Source organism: Drosophila montana, unplaced genomic scaffold, assembly GCF_035044405.1.
Source record: "Drosophila montana isolate Dmon_TW-CO22-7 unplaced genomic scaffold, ASM3504440v1 contig_3735_1, whole genome shotgun sequence".
NCBI classification, from domain to species: Eukaryota; Metazoa; Arthropoda; class Insecta; order Diptera; family Drosophilidae; genus Drosophila; species Drosophila montana.
The window spans coordinates 8,154-24,557 of NW_026998622.1; the positions used below are offsets into that span (position 1 = coordinate 8,154).

The following is a 16,404-nucleotide window of genomic DNA, read 5'->3' on the forward strand; positions in this document are numbered from 1 at the left end:
AACAAAAACGAAGGCGACTTTGGACCAGCCGCAAAAAAAAACGATTGTCACCACCAAATATACGGTTTGACCAGTCTGTTATTTGTGTTATTTGGTTAGTGATTCAACGCAGACGCGCATGAATGTGTGTACAAGTATACAGAAATTCTTGTTATTTGCGCTAACTGACGCAAACAGGAGGCCAGCGAAAACACGTTTTCTTAATTACTTTTGTATTTCTTAACCGATCTTTATGAAATTTTTAACAGTAGATTTTATTGTACTATAGAATATTTGTATATTCTCAAATAGTCAATTGCATTTTAATTGTGGCTTATAATGCTCAAAAAACAGGAATCCGATATCCATTTTTATTGATTACTTTTAAAAGGGGTGAGTTATCGAGATCCTTGCGTTCATACATACGAACAGGCGGACAGACGGACGGACGGACGGAAAGACAGACGGATATTGCTACATCGACGCAGCTTGTGGTGCTGATCAAGAATATATATACTTTATGGTGTCGGAGATGCTTCCTTCTGCCTGTAACATACATTTGCACAAAACTATTATACCCTTTTTACCCATTTTCCGTGGGTTCAGGGTATAAAACAATAAAGCGTTTCCCCACGCCTGTAGAGTATATAAAAAATTGTCCTTTTAATGCATGGATATGATTTTGGTAAGATATTTAAACTCTCCTATTCATGTTTAACTTCAGATTCAACTGAAAGTTATTTTGATTGTTTTTCAATAAGATTCGATTTATTAATAAATAATTTTTTGGGTATAAATTTTGAATATATATGTTAGGTACAATTTTATGCTTAATAAGATACGTTCAAACAACAATTATTATTATTTGGTATATTTTTTATATTATATTATTATATTATATATTATTATTACTTTTTACGGATATGCTTTGGGTATAATCAGAGTTCAAGTTGGTTATAGATATATCATTAGTAATTACAGAGCATGATAGATATTTATTGTGTTATTTACTTCAATTAAGATCTCATTTTTAATGCAGATTTTACTTAAAATGGTTTTGGGTAAGTTCCATGTGATGAGTATATTTGGCTCAATGTAGATAGTTTCTGTCATTGAATGCGATTTGGAATATCTGCAACTAGTGTTAATTTGTTTTGCGATACCTTATATGCATGGGCTCATAGTTAATATTTGTTTATCTTTGTTGTATAGATTATTTTGTGAATAATATTTGTATTGGGTTTCGTCTTGAAAATATTTTGATTGTCTACTAGGTACGGTAATATTTCGTATAACCGTGTTTTATTGATTTCTCTTGGAATTCGAAAAAAAAAAATAAATCTTTGGTATCTGATCTAAGCCAGGAAGATGTTTTTATATTACCTAGTTTTTCTTAGCTAACGTGCTATAGATAGTAATGTTTTAATAATTGTGGATTAAAAATTCCAATTCTAGTTAGTTGCAACCCCATTTCTAAATCTTCGCTATATTAAGTAAACTGTTTTAAGTTGAATAACTTAAAATGAGTGCATGGTGTTAATTTTATTGTGAGACATGCGCAAGTAAAGGATCTTGATTTGGATTTTCGTCCTCTTGTGAACATTTTTTTTATTTAAATTTATTGGTCTATGATAAATTGTTTTGTTATGTATTTTTTCGACGTCCCTTAGTCGCTTTAAAATATTCTTCGTCAATTGGTTCTACTTTTTCAGTGGGTTTTAAAGAATTGTGTAACTTGCCATGAATTTGGTGTGCTTTTCTAAACTTAGTATTTTTTTCAAAATCTCTTTCGGTTTAATTAAGACTATTTGTTCTTGTTTCCGTGAGGTGTGCCTGTGTAAATGAAAATATCAGCTGAGGTCCTACTAGTAGATTTGTGTTTGAGCTTATATAATTTTGATTGTTATGAGTCTATTTTCTTTGTCATCGTCGGTAATTTTTATACGTACTTATTAATTTACAGTCTTATGTATTCGTTCTATAATTGTTACAACATTTTTGTTGTTTCTACTTAAATTGCAACCTTTTCTATATTTAACCATTCTACAGAGTGGGCTTTCCCATATTATTATATTTTCAAATGAGTCCTCTTTTGACACCCATTACTAAGCATACAATTTATAGAAAGCTCAAGACGGCCCAAATGTGGTTTAAAAATTTTCTGTACCGAGTGCTTGCTTCCGTTTTGTTTTGCTCCGAGAGAGTAAGACTGCTGAGAGTGTCAGCCGAGCCCCGAGAACCGAATGATCAGTCGTAAGATGTATTTCGCACAGTGCACAACGTCGCTGCGGCTGATGTTTTTCGTAATCTATGTATGTTAGTTTTGAATTTCTTGCAGCCCAGAAACATATGTATGTATGCATGTGCAGAGTGTGCCTCGCTCTCACTCATTGCTTTGTGCGCTTGCGTGTATCGCATTCATACTGCATAGCATTTAAAAAACCCCGAGATCTACAAAAATACGTATGTATATATTGTGAGGATGTACGCACAAGTAGATCACGGCGTTTGTCGCAAGCCAGAGATATTTTCTTCAATGGGCTGGCGCTACTTTCGATTTTTTGGTAAGCCCTTTTGTGCCTTCGGTAGCAAGAGGCATACACATTCAAATGTTCTATTATGTATTTCTTCGTCCAGTCAGGCATAATGAGAAGAATCTGATTTATTTTTATTTATTAAAAACTTAAATGACATAAATGAAGTAATTATATTTTATATTTTAATTTTGTGGTTTGCTGTGGGGACCTATTTTGCTTAAAATAAGAAAACCTTCTAAGTGGTATATCTGCAAGGGTCGGCTTGTCCAAGAATTCTGAAAAAGACCAAAAATTGAAAATTGCTTGCTGTAAATTTTGTTTGAATTCTAGTGCTAGTTTATTTGTTCGGAGAATGTTGAGAAAAAGTTTGGTTTTGATATCTGTTGGCTGTGCAATTTAGGAAATATAGGCTAGAATGTCGTGTTTTAGTGTTTCATGATAATTAAAAGTATTGATATTATTCTGATTTGTATACCAATGAAGACGGTTCTATAATTATGTCATGAAATGTGTAACGCATAGAAGGAAATATGCCCGACCCCATAAAGTATATATAATCTAGATTAGCATCAACAGCCGAGTTAATATAGTCATGTCCGTCTGTCTGCTTCTATGCGGAATCGCCTCTCAGTCTTTAAGCTATCGTCTTGAAACTTTTGGGTCCGTTTTTCTATTACAGGCAATGAAATGTCGGACCGGCCGGATCGGACCACTATATCATATAGCTGTCATTAAGTACTGTGAGGCGGCTGTCTAGATCAGCCACCCCACAGTTCACAGGCAAGCTGCCATTAAGTTCATAATATTGCTTAAAATATTGTTAGTTCATGAGTAGATATTATTAGCTTGTAAGCATAGGGTATATGCATTAGTCATAAGAGTTAAGGCAAGGAGCCGCATAATTCAAGTTAATTATGGGCAAGAAGCCACGGTGAATTCACAGATTGAGTATGAATGTATCCGCCGACTGCAACCGTGCGTCGTTGATCGATTGCTCAACCCCGCCCTCGATAGCACAACTTCACCCCAACGGCGTAGAGCGAAAGCTCGCCGACGCGAGCGGATGCCTCGACAGCGAGCGAACCGGTACTTTTTGTTGAGCGATCGAAACGAACAGCAAACTTGGTTGCTCTGGATGTACGCTACGTTCTACAAGTGTGTCCACACGTGTAGTGTACGTCTGTCTTACTAACCGTAGGGTAGCAATGCCGGGGACTGTCACTGAGCCTCGAAGATAGTCTCGCGAGGCTCGTGAATAAACACGTCATACCCGGTAAACAAGTACAGATTAATCCTTTTAAAACATTGCGTTGAAACAAATGCGTTCCAAATTTCTAGCTATTATAGATACTGAGATCGACTCGTTCATACATACGGACGGACGGCCATTACTTCTCGGCTATTGATGCTGATCATTAAAATACATTCTTTATATGGGCGGAGATGCTTCCTTCTGCCTGTTACATACATTTGCACAAAAACATAATACCCTTTTTACCCATTTTTAATGGGTTCAAGGTATAACAAGTAAGAAGTTCTAGTCGGGAGCTCCCGACTAGGGAATAATCTGAACCCTCTTACAACACCAACACCAAATGCAGATCGTGCTACGCGCTTGTTTGATTTAGTAGTAAAACAAGATAAATTACAAAAAAAAAGTTTCCATGGCAGGGTTCGAACTCGCAACACAACTACTTTCCGCCGCCTCTACCCAATAGCCACACCAATAATTGAGTCTTAATAAGAAAAAAACTAATTAAAATAGCAGCACAGATGCGGCAGCACAACAATACAATCGACATTGCAATGCTGTTGATAAAATTCAAAGCAGACGCGCATGAATGTGTGTGAGTACATGTATACAGATATTCTTGGAATTTGCGCTTGTTGCCGCTGATTCGAAGAAAGCCAAAACACGTTTTCTTTAATAATTTCTGTGCTTCTTAACCGATCTTGATGATGCTATAGAATATTTGTTAACATGTTTTTAAATCGTTAAAAACCTGGCGACTCTAACAAAAGACACACAAATGGCGCATAAGGCAAAAGCGACCTTACAAGCTATTTAACAAATGAAAAATATCTAAAAAAAAAACCAGTAAGAGGTTCTAGTCGGGAGCTCCCGACTAGGAGATACCTGAACCCTCTTATTCCAACTCCAAATGCAGCCCGCGCTAGGCGCTCGTTTGCTTTAGTAGTAATAAAGATAAATTAAAAAAAAAAATTCCCCTGATGCCTCCTCTACTCAACAGCCACAACAGCCAAAAAAAAAAAAAATTCCTGGGTAGGGTTCGAACTCGTAACTGACTGCGTTATTTTCCGACGCCTCTACTCAATACCTTCACCAATAATTAGGTCTTGGTGAGAAAAAACTAATTAAAATAGCTGCTCAGAAAACAATACAATCGCAATTGCAATGATGTTGATAGAATTCAAAGCAGCCGCGCATAAATGTGTGTGTGTACATGTATACAGAAATTCTTGGAATTTGCGTTTGCTGCTGCACGTGTTTGCAGACCAAAACACATTTTCTTTCGTGTTTCTTAACCGATCTTGATCAAATTTTCAGTAGTAGATCTTATGGTATTATATATTCGTGTATGCTTAAAATGGCAATTGCATTTAAAATGTTGCTTAATTAGGTAGGCAATACAAGTTGGTTTGCTAACATGATTTATAGCTTTGTGGTGGTAGCGGGGTGGTGGCGATAGGTATAAAATGAAAGATGCTTGATACATGTATATATACTATTCTAGAAGCAATATATCAAGTTTGGTGACTCTAGCTATTATTATTTACCAAAATTGCTCAATAAAAAGGATTTCGATATCGATTTTTACCGATAACTGGGAAACGGGGTTAGTTATTATTATTATTAAACAAAATCGATCTGCGCGTGCACTAGAAGTACCTACAGCTAAAATTTGAAAAATTTTAAAAGTCTCTTGCTCTTATAGGTTCTGAGATCCTTGCGTTCATACATACGGACGGACGGACGGACAGACAGACGGACATGGCTAGATCGACTCGGCTATTGATGCTGATCAAGAATATATATACTTTATGGGGTCGGAGATGCTTCCTTCTGCCTGTTACATACATTTGCAAATTTTTGCACATTTTCAATGGGTTCAGGGCATAAAAAACAAGTTACTTCCCTGTACCGGACTTGAACACAAAAATTCAGTTTTGATGAAAACAACTTTAACTAAATGCGGTTGGGCCTATAATGTAATGGATGTCAGTAGGCGACCTGCGCAATAAAAGTCACCGTGATGGACGAGAGTCACTGTTCGACCTCAATAATATAAAAGGCTGGCCTTGTGACTCAACAATAAAAAAAATGAGTTAACGAAAATTGCCGGAGCTATGTTTATTAATAGGTCCAGTATTGACTTAAGATATTCATACAGAACTGAAACTGAAGTCAAAAGTGATCTGAGGCAAGCGCTCGAAAATGACGGGGTCTGTGCCATTGATCGTTATTTCTGGCCCGTCGTCAGTGCTGACTTGAACAGAGCTTTCATTTATTATTATAATCCAAATATGTTAAAGGTTTTAATTGGCTTGAGTATGGCAGACCCCCTGGCTTCGGCGTGCCAGCCACGTGCACAGGTATGGTGGTTCGCCAGTTTGCAGAACGATACGTAGGTATTTGTGTCGGTAATGGTGTCATCTTGTAGTTGAAGTACTGTGCGCTTTGAGATGCCGAGATGATGTTAACGTTTCTACATACAGGCTTATCTCTGGGATATTCCATTAGTATATGGAAAATGTTTTCGGACTGGAGGACCTTTATGTTATGCCTCCATCAAATTTACTACGGGAACTTCCGTGGGAATATGATCAAAGATGATATCATTTATGATGTTAAATCTAGCAAGTCTTATTGTGAGCACAAAATTTTGCATTTCTGATTGGTTAACTTTATTTTTATTACTGCTAACGCAAACGTACTAGTAGCAGGTGCTGCGTTTGGTATTGGTAGAGAGGGGATCAGGGTATACACAGTCAGGAGCTCCGGACGCCTTTTACTTTTTTTAAGTTTAATAGGTATTTTTTTTAAACTCTCCAATGGTTGTTCTTAATAACTCATGCGCAAAATGATTATTTTTATCTTTAAAATATTCTACTATAAATTCATATTTTTCTAGCTCTAATATCAATCGTGTTAATTCTGAACTTGGAGTTACCATTGAGGAGAGCTAAGTATGCCAAATAATTGCAGAATTGCAAAATGCAAGAAATCTTCTATCAATAGTAATCGCGAAACGACAAGAGCCGTTGAAAAAAAAATTTTCGAAAACATTCATCAGGTTTATTTTGGTTTTTATCAATGATACTTCCAAAGCTTCATGTGATCCTCTTGTTGAAAAAATTATTAAGATTGCGTCGAGTAAACTCTGTAGATAGTCTATTTTCTGACAAATTATTGATTATCCTTGAGGCTGTTGTCCTCCATAGACTATAGCATGAACTATGGAACAAAAAAAGCTCTTTTTAATACCATAGGTAAATAAAGTTGGCGACTGTATTTTTCATTTAAGTTTACCAGATCCCTTAGACGTTGTAATGTGTCTGGGTAAACTTGTTAATCAATTTTAATTGTTAAGAAACAAACTTCTGTTCTCATTGTATTCATATGAGGATGCAGTGTGTTTGATTATGGTTGGTCTTAAACCATGGGCACTTTTATTTAGACACTTATAAGACTTTTCAAATTCAGCTATTGTATTGTTATTCAAAATATTCCATTTGAAGCCCCCCTTAGTTGGAAAACTGATCTCTTGAATATTCAATCGAATATTTTTCTACCCCATCCATTGAAAATGAGTAGAAAAGGTATAATGTATTTGGCCAAATGTATGTAACAGGCAGAAGGAAGCATTTTCGACCCCATAAAGTATATATATTCTATTCTATAGCAGCAACCGATCCCTGAGTCAATCTTTCCATGTCCGTCTGTCTCTCCGTCCGTCCGTATGTATGAGCGCAAGGATCTCAGAACCTTTGTTTCCGATAATCGATAACTTGCCCATTTCTAAGTAATCGATAAAAATCAATACTGATTTCCTCTTTCATTGAGTAAATCTCGTAAGTTATAAGAGCTAAAGTCATCAAATTTGACATTTATCTTTTTGAATAGTATATATATATATCAAATACTTTTCATTTAATAGCTAACGAAGAATTTTTGTATATTTTTGGTAGAAGAGGGTATCCCATAGTCTGGATCTCTCGAATAGAGCCGCTTACATGTTTTAGGGAAAGAATCCTACTCCTAATCTACATATAACAGAGAATTGTATAATGTATGAAAGAGAGTCGAAAATAATAAAGTCAACTTTTGGATATAGACTGTTATTTTATTTTTTTTTTCTTCTCCATCTTGCTTAAAGCTGACAAAGAAATTTTTATCTAAGGCCACCAAAGCTCCCTTTCTCAAAAGAGGATGCTATAACTGTGGATCAAAACCAAAGACTATTAACCTTCATATATAACAATTTTTACTAGTATCAAAGAAATATATAATTTCATATTGTGAAAATTCGCCATCTTTTGTAAATTACTTTCTAAATTTTGAAGGATATCTGCAGCAAGCCGAATATTTTATACGCTTGTATTTTTCCATTTACAGATATGCAGCTCACAAATGCTGAGTTTTTTTTTTTAAATATCTTTGAAAACAGAATATTTTGCCTTATTAGATCCTACTGTTCCACCAATCTTTTCTTTAGCAGCTATATGACACAGTGGTCCGATGTTGATAAGATTTGGCATATATATGAGGATAATAATGGAAATAATAAATCCAGAGCTTTATATAAAAAACGAGTTTCCATATCAGAACCAACTTTTCGACCCATCGTTTTGCTATGCTTTATGATTTTGTGGTCCGATGTTGATAATACTTAGTATACATATAGGAGGCATAGCAAAACTTATATATTCCAAGCTTGTCTGAGATTTCTTGATAAACAAAAAAGTACTTAATTTTCGACCGATCGTCTCTATGGCAGCTATATAAATCCGATGTTGATAAGATTTTGCAATATGCAGGGGGTACAGGGAAACTTATAATATCCAAATTGTTTTAATCTTTTCAGGGAATAAAACACTTAAACACTTTTGGAAATTACATCCGAAATTGTGCTAAATTGGCGGATTACGTTTGTATAAATGTTTTTTGTTGACCACCACCAACAATTGGTGAATTGGGTAAAACTTCGGGAACAAATTCATATCCAAGGATCCTTAAGAAAATATATTTGTGACGGGTTCCACATTTTTTGCAGAATCCAGGATTCTCTGGTGTTTTGTTTGATTGGCTTCAAACTTATTATCAAACTTATTACCTACATAAGAACTTAGTCAACACGTTTTTCAGATGTTTTGGAAATTACACCCGAAACTGTGTGGTTGGGAAATGGTCGTATGCAAGTTTTTTTTTTACTGTCTAATCGGCTTCAAAATCATAAATCTTTGATACGTGTTTCACACTTTTCACAAAACTTGCCCCTCATGGATGATAAAATATAGACGTGGAACTTATGTTAGTACGAGGGATTTTTCATTTGCAATGGGTGTGAACAGGGTGATGAAGTTTTATCTAATATCTCAAGCTCAAAACTTTCTTTTAGTCTTTTAGTCTCTCAAATAAAGCATTCATATAATGGAATAAGCCAAATTAATAAGCGACGATTGTAAATACAAAAATTTTCGCTCAAATACCAGCGTTGCTGAAGGCAGGGTCAACTTAGTGTTATTTATTTCTTGTTAGCCATTTTAATAAATAGCCCGAAATCGCCCGTCAATCGGATGCCAATAATGAAATTTTCTTTTGCGCCCATGATCTACCCGTTCTCACACATTTGTTTGTGTTTGTGAATGTGTAGAGCTCGAAATTAAAAAATAACAAAAACTTTTGAATCCTGTCAAATTTGGATTGAACAGGCAGGCATAAAAGGCACACAATCGCATAAATGCTTCTATTCATATACAAAATGCGCAAAAAAAAAATGTAAATGCCAACGCTTAGGTACCCTTACCAACAACGACGTGGCAAACCCTTTCATTATTTCATATTACTCGTCCCTTCAAAGAAGAAGAAATGCCTCCAACATTTGAAAAAAATTGAATTTTTGCGCATTGTCCCTTGTGCGGACACATACATTTAAACGATCCCTAGACATAATGTGAGAGCATTGACACATGTGAGAAGTGGCGCCGCTGTCGACGCACCAAGCGCTCACGCCAATTCCCAGACACGATGCTATTCCAGTAATCGCCCGACCGACGCTGCCATTATCGTTGTTGTTCTCAGCCTGCCTGCGCTCATTATTTCTGCCGCCGTTAGCTGCCTTGATGCTTCGGTATTTAGCAGCAAAATGGCCCTTTTGACTCTGCTTATTTTTTCCGTTGCGATTCTTGTCTGTCTGCTTTATCCAGTTCGACTGTCCGACTACCGCAAAGGCTTGATCGATTCTTTGCTGCTTTTCATCATTACTTTTGCGTCTTTCTGCATTTTCTACTATTATAGTTTACTCTTACACTTAGCGACGACAATTCGTCACGCTTCACTAACGCAACAAGAAAGTTCTCAAATGACTGTAGCAAACTTGCTAACAACATTATTACAAATAACTCCTTATGCAGAGAAATGCCGAATGCAGAACATTCTTCAACAATTCATATGCTACGAACGGGAACAAGCGGAAAACACTTGCCAAAGGTTTTTGCCGGTTGCCGCAAGAACAAACAACAAAGATACGTGTGAGTTGTCTGCACCAACGGGTAACAGGATGTAGCAGGGGTGAGGAACGGCTTTGTTGCACGGACCCACTCGGTTAATGTGAACGTTGTCTCGTCCGTTGCTAGTCGCCTCCTGGTCAGCACCGGGGATAAAGAAGCAGTTACAGCTGACGGGCTACTCGAGCTCGTGAGTTTGGCGGACCAGCCTGTCGCCATTCGCGTGGCTCACTTAGGTGTTGGAATCACTAAGTGTTTTAGTTTTCAATTATTTATAATAGTTCTCGAGCTGCTTGTAATTTAATTTTAATTTTTTTAAATTTTGCTGTTAGACCCGCCCACTGGTAATGTTATCGGTGCTCGAGACAAAGTCTTTTTTTATTGTCCGCTACGTTATTAGATAGGTATAATAATATGTAGGTTTAGGTGTGATATTATTTTTGAGAACTATTTAAGACGTTTAATACAATTTGTATCGTTTTAATTTAATGTTTGGTGTGGCTGGAACTCTCTGTTGCCAACGCTCTCTCACCTTTTTTTTGCTCAAGGCAGTGTATCTTATGATAGGCCTTGCCACGCCTGCAAAATTTGTGGTACTCTTTGGTACTTAGGGCCCTAATCGATAGGATTTCGATTCAAGGATTTTCAAAGACGCGATGTTACTAACGGAAGCATTGGGAGCAATGAGTTCAGCGTCCGATCTTCTCCCCCCTGCATGCACCCCCAGAAGCCCCCAACGTGAGGCACACCATGACCTTCCTCTCAAGTCAATAGTATGCTAATCCGCTCCGTTCAAAAAACAAAAACCCCCGCTTGACCGCCCTCAATTCTATTCTTTCCTCCTTAGAAACCTCCCATGAATCCGCCTCACTTTCGAGTTCTTCATTCTTCTCCCGATACTTGGTGTCCCGTGGAGATTAGCTTCTCAGGACCCAAAATGTCAGGGGCTAGGTTAAATGTTCGCCAAAAATCAATCCCAAAATAGACTCACTGTTTAAGGTAAGTGCAGATAAAAAACGTTATATTTTTACCCGTACGAGATTGGGAGTTCTACACGACTTATAATAAATGTATCCTCTCCTCCAGCGGTTCTGACTATGGAAGCGGTCTCGGGCTTTCCCAATCTGGCGTGTCACTTCTCGCATCCCATCTAATTGCGTAGCCTTAAAAATATTACTGCTTATTTCTAAGTATTTTCTGCATCCCTCTTCAGGAGCTTAATGCTAAATTAAATTTATATCGTTATTCCTGCAAATTTCTTCCGGTCGCCTGGCTATTCCTTCTTTTAGGCGGACGGCACTCCTGAGCGTGAGTCGCCCTGCCTCTTCACGCTCGATCAATCGTTTCCCGAGCATTCAGGACGTTTGAGAGAAATGGTGCCTGCACAGCCACATTTGAAACAAATCAATTTCAGTTCTGTGGATGTATAGTCTCTGAAATCATACCCGCATTCCTCACTGTTTCAGCATTCGGATCTGTTCGTGCGCCTTTAATCTTAGCGTACCTCTTTGACAATTTCTTCGATTTAGGTCTCCAGTTCATTCACCATCGGTTTTTACCCTGCGCCATATCGTGGAGATGCCGCATAGAGTGGTCGGCTTTGATGCATGCCGAAACTGGCTTCCACCTCGTTGACCTCATCCCGCAACTGATCGACTGTGTATGTGTCCATCGGGTATACGAATCTGGCTACGTTTTTTCTAAGACCCCTCTTTTTTATTTTTACCAGATGTCTGTTGGATAAAGGCTTTTGTAGCCGAGACGCCGGTCAGCCTCAGACCACAGACCCCGAATCGCTCGCCCTTCTAAGAACTGCCAAACTATCGACTATTGATTACCTCACAAGCAGCCAATAGCAATCCGTAGCCTTGCCAGACAAGAGCGTGTGTAAGCTTCTTAGAATCTGTCTCCATAGGCATCTATTTTGGTGTTGGAGGAACTTTATTCGGAACACGAAATCTTCGATCGAACTTTAATGGCTGTTCCCGTCGAACGAAACTCCACCTTACAAGAGTACACACTCTTGTAGTGTTGCCCCCTGATCGAGATTGAACGGTTCTTCTCCCTCGTCTCTACCACCTCCCCAACTTCTTGGAAACGACAAAGGGTTTTGCCAATCACGAGCAGCCGCTCGTCGGTCATCCATCTCGGGACTGCTCATTCTGTCCTCCGGGCTTCTATACACTGGCCTGGTTGCAAGAGATGAGTGCTACTTTAATAGCCCTTGGGTATGTCACCACGATTAGTCAGCCCTGTAGGTGGAATTTCCTTTGGCCGAACCAGCGGAGCTTCCGAGCTATCGGCTTCTTGAGCGGTTGAAACTTAAGAACGAAGCACTTCATTAAGAAGTTGCATCTGCATTCCGGCCCTGACCTCCTCCCTAATCGCATCACTTATCCCCTAGGAGAACGACTGTTTTTAAGTGGCCTGGGCTTGGACCAACGCCCCATTCACAGCCGACTTTTCTGCGGAATTTAACACCGGTGGTAGCGGTTGGTATCCTGCCTGCCCTTCTTCGTTACCTCTTAAGGGTTGCGCGAAAGCCCGACAACTGTAAACGGGTGTGATTGGGGTACTTGCTTGGTACTATCGCCCTCACTCCACAAGCTTGTATCATTAGTCCGGCCCCTAGAACCACCTTGACCTCTGCCAATTGCCTTTCTAACTAAATTCTTACTCTACCTAAATCCGAAGAAGACAAAAAAACACAAGTGAACGCTTAAAACATAACCCAAAAATTATTTCGATACAAAACAAGTACTTGCCAAAATATTAGCCAAGAAAAAAAAACTCACAAATTTGCAGCTTTATAACAATAATATATCAACTTAAAGGGGAGGGAACCATATTTTGGAATGCCATCTTATCTGAACTACGCCCCTCAACTCCGCATGCCGTCTCCAAGGTTTAATCGTGGATTGCTCAGGCCTTCCCTCTCATTGATGACCGGCATTCGAGAATCATTTACCGGCGTCTACTAATCCGTGATCCTCAGGGATAACTCTGACGCCCTATTAGACCTGATAACCACTAAGTAAGCGAACGATTGTTTGACTAGACAAAACCACAAAAAAAAAGCGAACATACTTATTTTCACTGCGATAATAATTTATTAACCTAACTGTACTCTATGTCCCAGTATTTTATCACAGTTTCGTTCAGAACATTACTAATAAAATAAAAAGAAAGCGATGACAGAACAGCCCAGTAGGACATGAACGCTGCCGGGTAAACAAAAAAAACAGTCCCTAAAGCAGTGTACGCCATCTTATCGCTATAATGCACCTTCAATCAGTCTCAGCCCGCGCAATGGCAGTGAGACTTTTCGCCTGTCAAGTTGCGGCCATCGAATGGTCCAAACGGCAGACAACTTTTTGCGAAATTCAATCGTCTCGTGCTTTATTTATATATTTTTCTAATTTTGCGGTGATACAGCCCAAGCCTACCACCTGTAGTATTATCCCTTATGTGAGGAATTATATCATCCAACTTAAGTGGTTGCAATGTTCAATTTCAATCCTCTTTTTTCTCAGTCACTAGATACCAATTAGCCCTGCCGTTGCTTTCGCAAAGGAAACTATTCCTTGCTTAATCAACGTATTCATGCATCTGATTGGTCTTTTTTATATGACTCGGTTGATATAAATATTGCTTTAGGTTTTTTTGAAACTCTGAGATTATACACTCATAGAATTTTGTATTCCCAATTCAATTCCTTGAATTGCTCCTTTAAATCGACCCTGGTTCACTCCCAGACTATTATACCCAAAAAAATGTAAGTCTAAATACTTTAAAAGGCTTTATAAGTCTGGTCCGAGTATTGACTTGGACAAATATTCCATAGTCAAGCCGAACTTATTTTTTCTGAATTCTAAGTGCTATGAGAATTATTTTACTCGTTGCAAAAGACAAATCTGAGATACTTGTATAATTTTGTAAGCTTGAAGCGTAAATCTTTAAGTTTGCCATCTTCTTTTTCTCTCGGGATGGATAAAGCTGGCAATGATGCTGATGCTGCTAACCTCTTTGCTAACTTGTATATCCTGAACCCATTACAAATGGGTAAAATCGATCAAATAATGTATTTGTGCAAATGGATGTAACAGGCAGAAGGAAGCATCTCCAACCACATAAAGTTTATATAGTCTTGATCAGCATCAACAGCTGAGTCGACCTAGCCATGCCCGTCTGGCTGTCCGTCCGTCCGTCCGTATGTATGAACGCAAGGATCTCAGAACCTATAAGAGCTCGAGCCTTGAAATTTTAGTTGTAGGTCCTCCTAGTGCCCGCGCAGATCGAGTTTGTTTCCTTTTTTTTAATTTTTGTTTATTGTATTGAATCAAAAATAGCATACATTTTTATTACAACACAGTTGGCTTAGGTGATATTACGCCAAGCCTGGTTGGGTCCTCAGGCTTTATCGTGGACAAACGTCAAAGGCGGCTTTTTGAGTAAGGCTGCATCGTCACGTAGGTAGTCGGGGGACTCTGGGGCGTCTCCTATGTCGTGGTTGGAGGAGGTCCTTGAACGATCTTCTCTTGAGCCTCCTGACTACACACCTCCCAGCGAGGTCTCTTGCTACCCGGCTGCAGTGTCGCTGCAAGCGTTCGCTGTACCGGTTGGCGAATGCTCCGACTTGGCTGTCTATGGTCTCCATTTTGAGGTCTCTGTGCAAGGTAGAATTTCTGACGTACCAGTCAGCACCCGTAATTCGGCGCAAGGCCAAGTTTTGGAGTGTCTGAATCCGTCTTCGATTTGTCCGAGATGCAATGCCCCAAACCTGAATACCGTATCTCCAAGTTGGTGCCACCACGACGTTGTAAACTGCCCGTTTGCAGCGAAGTGGCAATGGGCTGTTGGGGTTTAGTAGCCAGTTGGCCTTGGCCATCTTATAGCGGCACTGCTTAAGAAGGCCGTCGATGTGCGCCCGAAAACTAAGCCTCTTATCCAGTACAATTCCAAGATACTTGGCGCTTCTGCCAGGGTGGAGGGGGCTACCGTCTATCCAGACTGCTGGAGCCTTGCCACGCCTCAGTGTGTAGTTGACCGCCTGGCACTTCGAGGCATTGAGCTTGATGTTCCATCTGCGTGTCCAGCTCTCAAGCAAGTGGATGTATTCCTGGGCACCGTCAGTGGCTTCGTACTCGCAGTGGGCTGAGTAAAATATTGCCACGTCATCGGCAAATGTGGCCATCAAGTATTTGCCTGGGGTGGCAAACTCGTGTAGTTCATCCGGAGTGGGGATGTCTGCCGTGTACAAGTTGTAGAGAAAGGGGCCCAGTACGCTGCCTTGGGGGACACCCGCCTTCATTTTGCGGGCAGGAGAGATTGCTGCTCTAACTTTGACTCGAACTTTCGCTCCATTAGATAAGAGCGCAGATTTTCTGGAGCAATCCATCAATCCAGACTCGGTCAAAGGCCTGCTTAACGTCTACAAAGACTCCATAGCAGTAGTCTTTGTCGTCGTAAGCCTTAAGAATATGGTTAATCACTCTGTGAACCTGTTCAACAGCGCCATGCCCTCCCCTGAATCCAAATTGGTGATCAGGAAGGATGGCCATGTGATCCATAAGCCTTGAAAGTCGGGCGACAATCAGTCTTTCCCAGACCTTCGACAAGGAAGGCAGGAGACTGATCGGCCGATATGACTCAGGGTCATATTCCGGCTTGCCCGACTTATGGGATCATATGGATCCTCGCTAACTTCCACTGGGCAGGGAAGTGTTGCGTCCTTAATATGGCGTTGAAGATCAACGTTATAAAAAGGAGCGCGCGCATTGGTAGGGCCTTCAGAGTGGTGTGGCATATTCCATCATGGCCCGGTGCTTTAGCCCTGGGAAGGACTTTGACGACGTTGATCACCTCCTCCACGCGGATGGGGCCGATAGGTGGTGACATCTGTAGCGGTGTCTCCAACGCTCGGGTTGTTTCATCGAGCTCTTCTGAGGAGGCCAGATTGAAGGGAGTAAACCGTTCCTCCAGGTGGCTGGCGAAGGTATCAGCTTGCTCTTCGTCTGTAAGGCAGTATTTACCATTGTGGCGAAGAAGGGGAACGGTTCTCCAGGGTTGGCCTTCAGGTTTTTAGTTGCTCGCCAGAGCGAGTATCCTGAGTCATGGGTATAGTCCATGCTCTCCAACC

At 39.7% G+C, this 16,404-nt stretch overlaps 1 protein-coding gene across 1 annotated transcript in view; it reads right to left on the reverse strand.

Annotated features, from left to right (window-relative positions):
- Positions 1-2,683: 2,683 nt before the first annotated feature.
- AGO3 (Argonaute 3) overlaps positions 2,684-16,404 on the reverse strand; it is a 147,641-nt gene continuing 133,920 nt past the window's right edge. The window contains exon 8 of the mRNA XM_064695340.1: positions 2,684-2,791. Coding sequence (XP_064551410.1) covers positions 2,699-2,791 — 93 coding nt within the window. The 3' untranslated portion in view covers positions 2,684-2,698. The remainder of the gene's footprint in view (positions 2,792-16,404) is intronic.